This window comes from Arachis hypogaea, chromosome 5 (genome assembly GCF_003086295.3).
Source record: "Arachis hypogaea cultivar Tifrunner chromosome 5, arahy.Tifrunner.gnm2.J5K5, whole genome shotgun sequence".
NCBI lineage: Eukaryota > Viridiplantae > Streptophyta > Magnoliopsida > Fabales > Fabaceae > Arachis > Arachis hypogaea.
In genome coordinates, this window is record NC_092040.1 from 2,805,258 (window position 1) to 2,820,301 (window position 15,044).

Here is a 15,044-nt window from a genome sequence, read left to right on the forward strand (position 1 = left end):
TATATGTAAAAATAAAATTAAACTAACAGATCAAATTGAAACCGCAACAAATTATATACTTTTGAATTGAAGTAATTTTTTTTCAAAAATGATTTCAATCTTATCACTAACACCCCTAATAACTATAATGCAGATGCCATATGCTTTGCTTCTAGAGCCTTATCTTGGGAATTATAATTAAACTATAATAAAATTGATGCATATCATACCATAAAATTGAATAAACATTAACCAAAGTTGACATATTCAATTAACTAAAGTTGGTTCTTGCTGTAAAAGTGGGGAAGAAAAACCCCATGTCCCATTCACCTTTCATGTGGGGTGGTGGTAGCAATAACTATATGAGAAAACATAATATATGATCATAGAACAAAAATCAAAAGAAGAAATAAAGTGAATATGTGAAGCTAAAAGGAAAGAAGACCAAACCGGGTGATGGTTATTTCTATAAACCTTCCTAGAAGTGGAGCAATTCTTGGAAGGGTAGGGTAGGTTAGAGTGCCAAGAATGAACCAATTGAAGCTTAAGAGAGCGACAGCATCCGATGCCGGCTTGTTTTCTATGGTGGCAAAGAATTGCACCACACTCTTCAATGACATGCCTACCACGGCAAACAGAGCCACCACAAGAGGCATGCAAGGATCTTCCGCTTGCCACGCTGTCACGCCGACGACTACTGACAAGATAGCACTGAATACTGACTGCGAAATTGCCACGTCACGCCGGTAATCCGGCACTTGTGGCGTAGCCCCTGGTTTAAGGAGTTTAAGCAAATTGCTAGAACTTATTTTGTTGTCATGTTCCCAAATATCTTTTGTAATTACAAGATCTTGGAGGGGGAAGATATGTCTACCCTCGTCGTCGTAGTCGCCGGCGTCCTTCGACGACCAGTATGCCTTGCCTTTAACTTCTTTGAGCCGGCGGTTTTCGTTGATTTGATCTAGCAACTATTAACAAGACATAAGGAGTTACATATCAATGGCATTGTCCTTATTGACTCAAATTGTTTGATACTGTCATGAAACCACTCATTCCAAAAGCTTAAACTAATGGGAAAAAACAACTTAGATGTACTCTGTTATTAATATTTAATACCTTTCTCTCTAATTTTTCAATCTTTGCTACGGCCATATCATGCTCCTCTTCAAGCTCGGATACTAGTAACTCCATTATTCTGCGTTCTTTGACAGCTATCTGGAGATGTTCTTCAAGTTCCTTATAGTCCAGAAGTAGATTCGCTAGATCGATCTGCATCTGTTGCAGTTTGCGTTCCAACTGCATCGAATTAAAAATAACCACCATTGAAGCTAGTAAAATTTTTCATATACTCACCGTAGAAAATAAATTAATGACTCTCATCTTATAAACTTCTCATTTTTTCTCGTTTTATTCAACGTGGGACTAATTTCATACACTACTTCTCACACTGGTAACATTAACAATAAGAAAGGGATGATGAATTAGATACTAAACTAAACTAACCTGTCTCTCCCTATGAAAGGTGTTGAGGATTCTGGCAGGTAGTAAGACAAGGCCAAATGTCCATGATATAATTCCCAATGCTATATTTATGTTGAAGACAATTATATTCCTGATGAACTCCGTCCAAGTATATATGACAAGTAATGTAATTCTTGTACCAAACAAGCACACCAATTGGAATAGAGAGAAAGGCCATGTTACCAACACTAATATGTTAGCCACTATCTCAGAAACCAATCCCATTGATCACAAAATAATGTGTGATCTTCAATACTTATTAACACTTACACACTTTATCACATCCATCATCCTCTGCAAAATCGATCAGCACAGAACTATTAGTGTATGAATTGAATCAACATTTACGTACCATTATTGCAAGTTTGTGTAACACATATCTTCCCCTTAAAATCTCTTAGTTTGATAGTTCGGCACAATTGGTATATTTATTTATTTATTTATTTATTATCCATTGATACATGATACAATAAAACAATTAACCCAGTTCCATATCCGCTATCCAGAGAGTGTATTGCAATTTGCAAGCAAAGCTATACAGACAAAAGTAAAGATAATGCTAACGGTATTTATTATATTTAAAATATATAATTATTTTAATAATAATTAATAAATATTAAATAAGATAATTTAAATTTTTATTGTTGATTTTTTTTTATTATTTTTCAAATATTATCATTGCATATCTAATATTGAAGGAAACAGTAATTAATTAATGGGTGAAGAGGAAAGTTTTGGGGAGAAGTAAAATTTATTTTTTCTAGAATAAAAAAAGTTCGAACAAAATTACCATGTATAATGCATCTAGTCAATATTTTTTCTATTATTTATTCAATTTTACTCTTCACCAACTAAATTACTTTAATTAATTACCCTCGCAGCTATTTTTATTGAACCAAACAACGAGCGATAGAATTAGAATCAGAGAAGGTGAAAGAATAATATAGAATATTCAAACTTGATTATACGAAAACATAATTAAAAAAAGATATAATTAGAATAATTTAGTAGAAGAATAAAAAGAGGGGAGGAGGGTTGAGAGATTAATAGTAAGAGTAAGAGTAAGAGTGAGAGTAAAAGTGAGACTTACAAAAGAAACATAAGCATGCAATTGGAATGAGAAAAACAGACAAGAGAGGAAGGGCCCCTTCACTTTCAATCTTCAAATAGCAAATCAAATCAAACTCAACTGTGGAGTGTGGACTAAACCAATTCCTAAGTAGGAGTTTTCATTTTTAAAAGGAGTGCATGCTGCATACGTGGCACTGTTAGCGTTTTCGAACTGCCACGTACATTATGTGGATAAATACATCTCTTATCTTATGCTTATAGTTTAAACTTTACGCTTTCACTTATTAAGGAGGAAAGAATATCAATCGATAAAAACAATGAATTTATATAAATCTATTTTCTAACAGCTAAGAATTTATCTATATACCTATATATGTATGGAGATTATTAGAACAAAAAGATAAACATTTTTTTCTTTTTTCTTTCTCTTTATAAGATATACTAACTCTCTTTTTTCTATAAGATTAAAAAAAAATAATCTATTGAATTAAAATACTCTTTAATAATTATTATAATATTATAAATATTACTGATAATTTTTAATTATTCGAATACTTTTATTTTTAATATTTTATCAAATAATATAAAATATTTTAATTTGTTACAAAAATATTTTATATTTTTTATATATTTTATTATTAATTATAAAATATTAAAAATAAATATAATTTATTACATTTTAATAAATATATTTTGTATTATTATTATTATTATTACTTTTATTATTATTTTAATCAATCTAATGGTTATCACTAATTTTTATATATTATTAAAAGATATTTTGTTCAAATAAAATTATAAATATTTAATTTAAAAATATACGTTTTATACATAAAAAAATTATTTTATTTAAATATTTCGTAAAATATAAGAAATGTTTCTGACAGGAGAAAAAAAAATGTGACACGTTGAAATCAAAGGAAGAAGGGTAGGTCAAAGTTGAGATTTGATAAGAGTTACGTGTCCCGTTGGGGATGTAATCAGTGTCCCCGTTAGGGGTCTTTCCAATTTTTTTTTCTTTCTAATCAATATCCCCCTGCCTTCTTCCGTAGAATCAGGAAACTGAAATTAAGGATAAGGTTTTCTTTTCATTCTTCTTTTTTTCTTTAAACAAATTTCAAGAAAAAAAAATTTTCAAGGACAGGGCTTTTGTTTTTGTTTTTGGTCTTGATTTTTAAGAACAAAGCAGCAACCCATGAACCTATGTGGCTTTGAAGTTCTGGTCCTTTTCTTTTTTGGGGATCTAGCTATTCGAATTTGTTGATTGATAGTTTGAGGATTGAGCATGGGCCTTTTGTTATGGACTTTTTTTTATCAGATGTTTAATATAAATAATTTACAAAATAGGAAAAACTAAAAAACAGAGCAACAGTAAACAAAACAAAAAAAACCTAACAGAGCAACATTTTCTCATAAATATATAAAATCACTAAATGGAATAGCAAGGAATTATAGTGCACACAAAAAATAAATCATTAGTTCAGTTATTACATATATATATATATTATTTAATTATGTTTAAAATATATTTTATAGAATTTAATTTTGATACATTAATAGTATAAAATGTTTTATATCATTGTGCAATCACAATCGTTCTTAAATGATTATTTATGTAATTAATGTAAAAAATAATTATTTTTTACATTATAATATTATAGAAAAAGTATATAGAACCAAGAGGTGATCAGCCAAAAAGTAAACAACTTAACTAATTTATAATTATATTTAATTAATTTTATTTGTTTTTAATTTATAATATTTGATATTAATTGCTTCTCACCTCAAATTAAAATTCTAAATGATACGTTGGAGAATTAGAGGCGGAGATCACAGAACTCTCCTTCCAACCATCCCGATTCTTAGTATATAAAAAAATTTATAAAATATATAAAAAAATATATTTAATATAAAAAAAATATTTTAAAACTTATTAGAAGAAACATCCTAATGATTCCTAACATTATTAAAAGTTTTGGATTTACTCAAAAGACATTTAACTAATTTTTAACTGGTACTCTCATGATTTTTAACATTATTAAATATTATATAATTAAATGCATATGAGAATGCATCAAAATTACATCATAAACTACAACCTCCTCCTGTCCCTCTCTCTTCCAAAAAAAAAAAAATTGGATGAATTACGAGTTGACAAACTCAGCTTATTTTACACACATAATAATGAAGAATATTTCCCTTTTTGCTATATTTATCATTAAAGGCACAAGCTTCTTAAAAAGAGCTTCTTCATAATACATAGATTATACAGGTCTATTCGGCTAGCAGGATTTAAATATCCCCTGCTAAAGGCATAGAGAATCTAAAAAGATCTCCATGAAAATCTATGTAAATCGGTGAATAAACATATCAAAGTTGATGAATTTGAATAGTGAAAGATATATACTCGCTTGACTTTCAATTTTCCGGTTCAAATTCTTGTGTTTAAAAAAGAAAAAAAAAACTAATAATAATTAAACACATAATGATGATGATGATGATTATTTTGATTTGGAGGTGCAGGAATTGTGAATGTAACTCCCATTCAAGGGATGAAACTTGAGTTTACAATCAAGGTAGCACCAAAACTTAACAGAACCAATCAAAGGCCCTATCCTCCATTGAGTCCTAGCATTACCCTTGAAATCAAAGGTCGCCAAGTTGAGCTTCCAAGAATCAGTGACCGCCTGCATTTGTTCCGGCGTCAACGGTATCGCCGACGATTGGACAAAGTAGTTAAGAAACTGTGTGTTGTTTTTGGGTACATCAAATGGGTCAGCAACCATCATTGCTACGGGTTGACCTTGGAAGCTAAGGTTGAACCTTATGTCGGAAAATGATGCATGTGCTTTCATGTTTTCGTTCTGCGCCATCACTTGGATCCGGAGTTGGGTTTCGAGGATTCCGGTGTAGTCGTTTCGGAAAATGTCTAGGTGAGCATTTGTGACGGTTATTGTCGGTACCCTTGGTCGGATTAGTATGTACCCTGCAAAGACTACTATGCCGGCAACAATCACAGCTAGGGCTATGATTGTGCATATGATGGCTAGTAGCCATATTAAAGGGTTCGTGTGGCCTTGTCGGCCCACACGAAGCCTTCGGTTATGGTACCGTGTGGCCCCATCACGACTTTCAAAGTCGCGATGGTGACGATTCTGGTTGTGGTTGTGGCTGTCGCTGTGGTTGTACGACCCTGACTCGGGGGCGGGCTGCATGGGGAATGGTAAGGACAAAAGAATCAAGAATCAAGATCAAGCCATGTGGGGTCTATGGAGATAGAGAGTTATGGGATTTGGCAATGGGAATGGCAAAGGTTAGAAGAAGAGGTAAGGAAATAGTGTTGAAAAAATTGGGTTCCTTAACTCTAATTGGTGGGAAGGTTTTGGTATCTTCTTTTCCTGGCTTTAAAGCATTTGGTTTGTGTGCTGATTTTGTTGTAGCTACGTTTGTAGTATACGCTTATCTCCAACTAGGTATCTTTTGGTTTGGTTTATATATATTTTTTTATAATCATGGGATGGGAAAAAGGAAAAGGAAATGCTAAACTTGTATTGAGAAATACCAACTCTGTTGTTGCCCCTTCCCAGCTTTCAACGTTGAAAGCTTTAATCCGGAATGGGTTGTTCCTTGTTGGATATGATTGATAAATTTTCACTCCTCACTATCTTTCCTTTATTATAATCTATGGAATCTTTGTTTCTACTTCGTAGTTGTTACATTTAGTGAGTTTACCATTTTAAATTAAGAGAAAGTATGAGGAGGGAATGCATGTATTGTACAATATATACAAAGAGGATTAAATTACAATTAAAATTAAATTATAGTCAATTAATTAATTTTAAATAATTTTTAATTTTAAATTTAAAACAAACTATAATTGTAATCAGTTATACCAACACATAGACCCTCTCTATCTTTTCAAATAACCAAATGTTAATTTTAGTATGTATCTGAATGGTTAATTTATTAAACAAAATGGATGATCATTTTGTGTATATGATACCATTTATTGATTACATGATTATCTTTACGCACAAATGTTGGATGTTCTTGTCAACATATAACTGGATGTTCATAATTACTGTACGCGTGGATGGTTGATTTTTGGTGCAAGAAAGTTTGGTGTTGTAATTCGCGTCCGCCACAATGACCAGGTTATGATCAGATGTTCAGCTGTGTTTGATGCAAAGCAGTTCCTTCCCGCGAGGGGGTAGGAGCCCAGTTTGGGTCGGAAGAGTTGCGCGCAGAGACTAGGCTACAGTTAGGGTTCGAGGAGTTGCGCGCGGAAGCTGGGCTGTAGTCACAGTAGGATATGCAGCGGCGACGATGCGAAGGAGTTGCGGCCAGTGAGGGAGGATGCTCGCGAAGAAGGGTGGGCGATGCGGGTCTGCCAAGCGCGGCTGCAGGTTTCAGCGCACACAGCCCGGGGGCGTGTGGGTTCTGCGAAGCGAACGGGAGGGTTTTGGAGGGAGGATAACCGTGAGAGCAAAAGAGTTAATAGAAAAAAATTGAAATTATGGATAAAATTGGTGGTAGGGTAAATTGACACTGAATATGCCATTTAAAATTAAGGTAAATAAATGTTAATTTATTAAATTTTTTTAATTTATATTAAACCAAATAAACAATCTATTATAACATCATTGTCTCCCTAGTGATATTCATTAATTAATTATAATCAAGGTAACCTCGTCAGTTATGACATGTCACATGTTCATTTTTGTTTTTGTTTGAAGAAAATGTTTTCTTATTTTGCGCCAACAATTTGGCCCATTTAAATTTTGGGCTAGATGATACAAGGGCAAAATAGATTGAGAGAAAGAAAAAGGGACTGGAGGCCCAAATAAAAAACAAAAAGAAGGAAGCTGAGTTACATTTGTAAAGTGATTGCTTTTCATATGACAAGTGACCCAACACTCCTTTGGTGTAGATTCATCTGGTAGCACCTTCCAAATCATTGCTCTTCTATCATATTTCGTATTCACACATACCCCTATTAGCCGGTTTTTCATTTAAACAAAAAATTGAAAAGATTATTATTTTTCACGTTGGAGGACAAGCGACGACAATAGTCAATAGAGATACGTGTGGCGCCAAGTCCAAAAAAAAAAAAAAAAGAGAGATACGTGTGGTGCAGACCTTATAGAATTTCCCAAAGTTTCGTAGTTTTGCGAGAAAATACAATAGTTTGGTTAATAATTGCCTTAATAAACTAAAGAGGAATATTGTTTAATATGAACTTAAATTTAAAACAGATGTAAAAAACAAAAACAAATTAATTTCCAAAACTTTTAAAAAAATAATAAATTATTGTCCGAAATACATAAACAATATGAATGGTCTAAAATGTAAAAATAATTTAAAAGAAGCCGATGAATAATAACTCAAATGATATAGTTTTTTTATATTTAGTTTAGAATTTGAGTCTCTAATTTTTGATAAAAAAAATATAAAAATAATTTTCGGGAGAAAAGTGGAAAAGAAAAAGGAAGATATTTTACGATAACGATAGAAAGGAAAGGAAAGAGAAGAATGAAGTTTGCGTTGGAGAATCCAGATGGCGGTCTTAGCCTCCGTCAATGTGTCACACATTCACCGCACTTGTCTCCCTTCTTTTCTTCAAACATTTCTTCTTCGATTGAATTCAAATTAGCCTCTGAAAATGAAACTCCAGTGTCACACATTGCTGCGAAGAGCACCACTAACTACTTTTCCTTTCAATTCCACCTCTAATGGCACCACCACAACCCTAACCCTCTCTGTCTTTCGATGCCACCAAACTCATCCTCATCAACGCCTCAGATTCATTCCCGCTTACACCAAAACGGGACCCTCGCCACGTGTTGATGTCAATAACAACCAGGTACAACAACAACAACAACAACAAGAAGAGCAAGAAGATCTAGAGGCCCGCGTTGAGAAGGTAATATAATCAACAAACTTAGGTTTCATGATCTTTATTTGACTTAGCATAATTGCTTTCTAATTTATTAGCGATGAAACTTTTAATTTGCAGATTATATATAGATGCCGCTTCTTGGCTATTTTTGGAGTCTTTGGTTCTTTAATTGGATCTTTCTTATGTTTCATCAAGGTATATATGTGTGTGTGCATTTGATTCATTGTTTCCACATATTTCATTCACTTAATTAGTTCTTCATCACCATGTAGGGTTCCACAATTGTTGCAGAGTCGTTTACCTCATACCTTGTAGACCGCACTAAAATTATCCAAATGCTCATAGAGGCTATTGGTAACTCACTCACTCTTCTTTAAACACCATGTCATTTAATTTGTATGTCTGTTTCTAACTTGGGTTGTTGATGATGATGTAGATGTGTATCTTTTAGGAACAGTGATGCTGGTGTTTGGAATGGGCCTCTATGAGCTCTTTGTCAGTAATCTTGGTAGTGCAAGCTCTCTGCCTGATCAAGATCCTTCTCACAGATCAAATCTCTTTGGCTTATTCGTTCTTAAGGTGCTTGCTTTATTCTCACATTCTCATCAACTGCTTAGCTTCTACATCTTCTAAATTGTAGGCAGAGATTTGCTTATAGATTACTTTTCTTTGATTTTATGGATAACCAATGTTAAGCATGAACTAAATCTGGATCCCAAGTTGGGAGGAGTATGTTGGATTTTCAATGCTGGAGGTACACTCCGATGCTCAAATCAGAAATAGTCTAAAAATATAAAGATTAGAGGTTAATAGCATATTGAGCGAATGTTACAATCCTGGGATGACTTGATTGGAATCTCCCCAGATTTCATGCTCATTCATTGAGAATACAATTTAGAATGCACTCTGAAGCCGACATGCCCCTAGGGGGGTGTTCATGGTCCGTTTAGTGTCCTTGTCAGATATATAACCATTCATGTTGTCTTTTTCTATCTGCTTAAATTTTTTGGATGAGTGATTTCATGATAGTCCTCAATCAGCTAGGAAGCTAATCCGTAACAATTGAAAAAATTAATCAGCACTAACGCAGTATAATCACTGGATTTTCAAAACTCAGCATACTCTCATACTCTATGAAGAGTATAGTATTGCAAATGTTAACTTCTTACTGTGTTCTCTTATTGGTCGACTCTATCATCTAATGGAATAAGACTTGGTTGTAATTGTCTAAAGACAAAAAGATATGTTATTTACCTAGTACAACATTTCCCTTTTTCTTAACAAGCTCTGTCTCTTCCAAGTTAGTTACACTATATGTTGTTGTTTTTTAATCAGGAGAGACCAAAATGGTTGGAGATATCAACAGTGAATGAACTGAAAACCAAGGTTGGGCATGTCATAGTGATGCTTCTTCTGATTGGTCTCTTTGACAAAAGTAAAAGAGCTGTTATACAAACTCCTCTGGATTTGCTATGCTTCTGTGCTTCTGTTTTTCTTTCTTCTAGTTGCCTCTTCTTGCTGTCTAAGCTGAATGAAGCTAAGTGATTCTCAGTAGATACAACTTTTCAGCTTCCACACTTGGGACAAAAATAAAGGATATACAAAGTCATACATGTATACATGTATGTCTACACTATACTCATAAGTAACAAAGTTAGGTGCCCTTGTCTTCACTGATATTATGTATATATAATATAACTACAACTATATATTAGTACAACTGTACGCATAACTGCATAAGTGATGTTTAATATATGTATGCATTTCCACTATTTTTGGTTCTTTTTTTTTAACCCGTTCTTGTGTTTTAATATACTATCTTATATTTCTTTCCATCTATCCGGTTATAAAAAATATTAAAATATTATGTGTACATTAAAAATATGTGTTATTTTACATATTTTTAATATGTATTTTGTATTATAGCATATTGTTTGTGTATACATAACATAATATTGTTGTTGATATATTTGGTATTTTGAATCTCCTAGTGCACATAATATATTATTTTAATGATGTATTGAAAAGTGAAGGTAACAGATTAAAAAAAATAAAAAGGTAAATTAAATTTTGTTTAGAGCCTTTGAAAATGCTCTTCAATCTTTCACTTTGCTGAAAATTTTCGGCATTCAGGCCATATGGACTGGGCATTTTCTTTCCTAATCACCTATTTAGGGCAAGATTTTCATCGGATTAGAGACTAATGTTACAATATTATTTAATGTAGTTAAGAAACCAATTTTGTTAGAAACAAGAGACTTAACTGGAGAAATGATGGTATATTATTGAGTATAATCAAGTTGTCTATTCAAATTATCTATTTAAGTTATCTAGAATAATACAATATAAAAGGGTATTTATAGGTACTAAGAGAATTGTAATAATAAAGACCTAATCTCCTATAATAAATATTCAGATATAGTAAATAATACTAATTGATCCTAATTGATCTTAATTATATCCTAACATTCCCCTCAAACTCAAGTGATCACTTGAGTTGAAACTTATTTAAACAACGAAATAAAAAAAATGCATAAACTAATAGAACGGATGCAGATGAAACTGCCGGAACAAAGTGCAAACGGAACTGCCGCTTGCCGGAAGGAAGCGCAGAAGAAACTGCCGGAAAGAAACGCAGACGGATCTGCCACAAGGAAGCACAGACGAAACTGCCACGAGAGGATACAAACGGAACTGCCATGACAGAACGCAAACGGAACTGCCACGACTACGAGAGAACACAAACGGAGAAAACGCAGACGGAACTGCCGAAAAAGAGCGAAAACTATATGTTTTCTTCATGAGGATAGGTAAGCAGCGGATGACAATGGTGTTTGATTATTCCACTCGATAAAAAACATAAGACAGAAAAAATAGGCTAGTCGGTAAGGTGAAAAAGCATCAAAAGATGACAAAAGGGAAAGAAGAATGACATAAAAAAATGCAAAAATTATGATGATTTCACCGCAAGAAAAATAACATATCATTTTCAAGAAGGATACCATAGTTCTGATACCATGTTAGAAAGGGGAAAGAGAGTAATAGAAAAAATGTTTTTGAGTATTCAAGTTGTCTATTCAATTTGTCTATAATAAAAATTTAATTCAGTTAAGAACTTAAGATTTAAGAAAACAATTAAACTCTTGTAAAATTTAATGACCAAATTTAACATTTTACTTAAAAAATATATAGAAAATTACCAGTAAGTAAACCAAGAATATTCAGTACGTTACTGGACACTAGTTCATTTGCTAATCCTTAGATGAGAGGTTACAAAAAGATTGATTATATATTCGAAATTAACGCGATTTCGAGAGTGTTAAATTTGTACCTTAGTATGAGCGAGTAAATTAAATATCTTAAAATATTATATCCAAAGTTTTGATATGGAGAGTTGGAGACAACAGAAATTACTTAATAATCGATCAACAAAAAAGTTCATACATCCAGAAATTAAAAAATTACCGTCCAAAATCAAATATTTATTAATTAGTTCATTTTTATTGTTTATCGTACTTTATCCCATCCATAATATCTTGATGATATCATATGCATCACTAATCAATTACACCATCATTAAATATCATATGAAAAAAAAACACAAACATATATATATTATTCTATTTTTTATACATGACAATATAAAAATACTTATATAGTTATCCAATTAAGTTCATATAATTTTAAATAACATTTTAATGGATTTAATAAGCTATTTTTCTGATATGTTAATATATAATTATTTATATATGTATATATGTATAAAAATTATATTTATTTATGCATTGATTATTGACGCGTGTAATAATCTTTGGTGGGTTATGCATATAAAAAATAGATCTTCCTATTTTTTTAGTTATCTAGGCTGCCACTTTGGATTAAATGATGAATATATATGACTTAGGAAAAGTAGGGATTGTGATTGTCAAGATCATTTTTAATTTGGACTAAGCTAATCTCATAAAAGTAATGGAAAAAAATTAACAGACTCAAAGTGGTCCACTACATCTTGTTGATAATTACAGCTATATTAATTAAAGCAGTGGTTCCAAATAAATAAATAATGTTATGCGCGTTTATCTTTTGAATTAAGAATATGTCTATCCAGATATGATGAGAAAGCTTTGATTAATTACTAATGTTCGTTCACTTAGTTTTTTTAAAATTAAGATCAATTGCGGCACCAAAGTCCTATTTAGTACATACCATATGATGATTGAAAAAAGGACAAATGTTAAAAGAAATCAGATACCTGCGGCATATTTTTTTTGTTATGGAAGATTTGGCGTGTTGACCAAAGCAAGCCTGCCTTTTCTTTTTGTAATTTTATATATAAAAGAATATTCTTTTGAACACCCAATTTTTTTATAATAAAAATATTGTATGAAACTAATAAAAGTATTTATATATGATGAATAATATTTTAAGATACAAGTAAACTTCTATATTTTATGATCAAATAAACTTCTTTCAATTTTCATTAGAATATGGAACCAAAAAGAAAAACAAGCAAAAAATGTTTCTTCTTCTCTCAATAGAATAAAATTTATTTGGAGTCCCCAACTACATTATTTATATATATACACGGAATAATATCATTTATTTGAAACAATTTTTTCTTCTTTTAAAATAATTTTTTCGGTATTTTTTATTTTGATAAGTCAAAAATCAATTTATTACAGATTAAAATTTTATTTTAAATTTTTTTGTTACTCAATAAATTATACAACAGAATTTAAAAATTTATAACATTTATTTAAATAAATTAGTAAATTAATGACTAGACTAACCAACAAAATTGATTTCTTCTTTTAAAATATCTATAATTAAGCTTCAGACTAGATTTTTTTACATCAATGACATATAGTTAGCTACGGAGCATAACTTTCTTATTCAATATTATTTTTTACTGGAATTAAAGTAGAAGTTTCATTTGTTGTTGCCTGCATTTTTTTATAATTTTCAAATAAAAATAAAACAATCAAATTTCATTTTTTATTTTTTTCTTATGAAATCTTAAAGTTAGAACATAGAAGCCTCTAAATATAAAAATATAAACCAAACAAACTTCTAATAAAAAATGTGTTATTTGCAAAATATTTTAAAATTTTTAAAATATAAATTTGGAAATGTAAGATTTTCTTATTTAATTTGCAGTCTAAAATTATATCCATGGAAAGTTACATTCCCAAAAATAAAATTTGCTTCACTTTTATTTACTTTTATTTATAATATAACACAGTCTTGGAGAAGGCTTTAGAGGGGATGAATCATGAATGTAAATAAAAGAGGGAGTTTAAGATTTTTAAACTCTTATTCACGAGTAAATTAAAATAGATAAAGAAGAATAATTTGAAATTTTCATTATATATTTTTATAATTTTATCTATTATTATAATAATATATTAACTTTAATTTTTTCTAATGCAATTAGTTGAGAAAAAATAATAAATTTAAACAAAATCAAATAAAAACACATAGTTAGAGACAACTTAAAAATGAGAGTTTTGGAAGGATCTAAAATGCTAATAAAAACCTCCAAAATTCTTCCTCCACCAAATAATAAAATTTGTGAATGGGTTTAACTTTCTAAAATCTTTCCTTCTTCTCTAAAACTCTTCAAAGACCAAATTTGTGAAAAACAATCTAAATGATTAAACAAAAATTTAAAATCTAATCAAATTAGTACTAATTAATATTAAGAAGGTTGTTTAAACCACCGCCAGAAGGCGGGTGGAGGGTGATCAGCCTATCACCGGACCTTCGTCCGACGGCCGGCCGCCATACCACCATTTATTTTTATGCTATTAAACAGTCTAATAATTATTCTCATTTTTAAAATGGTTAATTTTGTGGGGTTTTTTTTCCCGGAACAATTATTTTATGATTAAAATATATATAATTCTGTAAATGATACACCATATAATATGATCACTAATACTCCTGAAAGGATTACGTTGGATCAATGCCCCAGTTTTCCAAATTCAACAGAGAATTTCATCAATTAAAAGAATGGGAAAATATACAAGGGTACTTGATAGAGAGACAACAATATATAAGAAAAACTGATTTTATAGATATAGCTCCCAAATACTTATATTATTAAAAATCATATAAGGTGTCTCGGTTTATTAAATCAAACATCAATAATAATAATAATAATAATAATAATAATAATAATAATAATAATAATAATAATAATAATAATAATAATAATAATAATAATAATAATAATAATAATAATAATAATAATAATAATAATAATAATAATAATAATAATACGTTCCATTACCATTCCCAAAACACTCCCAAGCTATTAAATAACAAAAATTTGAACCATCCATAGCCCTTTTTCATCATCACTAGTAGTAGATGACAAAAAGGATAAAAAGAAAAAGAAATGAAGTTACTCATTTAGAGATTTATTTTAGACACACAATAATAAGGGAAAAAAAATAATAAAATCATGAGTCTTAAAAAAGGTAAAACAAGAAAGACCCATCACCTTGTAATTTCTTTTTTTGATTCATTGTGTGTCTACTATGATATCCCAAAACAATGAGTATAGATAACA

General features: G+C 30.6%; 3 protein-coding genes across 4 annotated transcripts; 1 reads left to right on the forward strand and 2 right to left on the reverse strand.

Moving 5' to 3' along the window:
- Positions 1-206: 206 nt before the first annotated feature.
- LOC112800182 (uncharacterized) lies at positions 207-2,710 on the reverse strand. The gene is made up of 4 exons (XM_025842317.2): positions 2,591-2,710; positions 1,483-1,794; positions 1,096-1,275; positions 207-947 (listed from the first exon to the last, which is right to left on the reverse strand). The coding sequence occupies exons 2-4, from the start codon at positions 1,723-1,725 to the stop codon at positions 408-410; spliced, it is 963 nt and encodes a 320-aa protein (XP_025698102.1). The 5' UTR covers positions 1,726-1,794; positions 2,591-2,710; the 3' UTR covers positions 207-407.
- A 2,362-nt stretch (positions 2,711-5,072) lies between these two features.
- LOC112800183 (uncharacterized) lies at positions 5,073-5,786 on the reverse strand. The gene has a single exon (XM_025842318.3). It carries the CDS (start codon positions 5,784-5,786, stop codon positions 5,073-5,075), a length of 714 nt encoding a protein of 237 aa, XP_025698103.1.
- Positions 5,787-8,046: 2,260 nt separating this feature from the next.
- Positions 8,047-10,242, forward strand: LOC112800184 (uncharacterized). Of its 2 annotated transcripts, XM_025842319.2 has the most exons (5): positions 8,047-8,494; positions 8,588-8,665; positions 8,743-8,824; positions 8,907-9,049; positions 9,806-10,242. In XM_025842319.2, exons 1-5 carry the CDS (start codon positions 8,234-8,236, stop codon positions 10,013-10,015), a joined length of 774 nt encoding a protein of 257 aa, XP_025698104.1. In that variant the 5' UTR covers positions 8,047-8,233; the 3' UTR covers positions 10,016-10,242. The 2 variants fall into 2 exon arrangements, with proteins under 2 accessions (XP_025698104.1, XP_025698105.1); XM_025842320.3 differs by lacking the exon at positions 8,588-8,665 and having other exon boundaries at positions 8,054-8,494.
- The last annotated feature ends 4,802 nt before the right edge of the window (positions 10,243-15,044 follow it).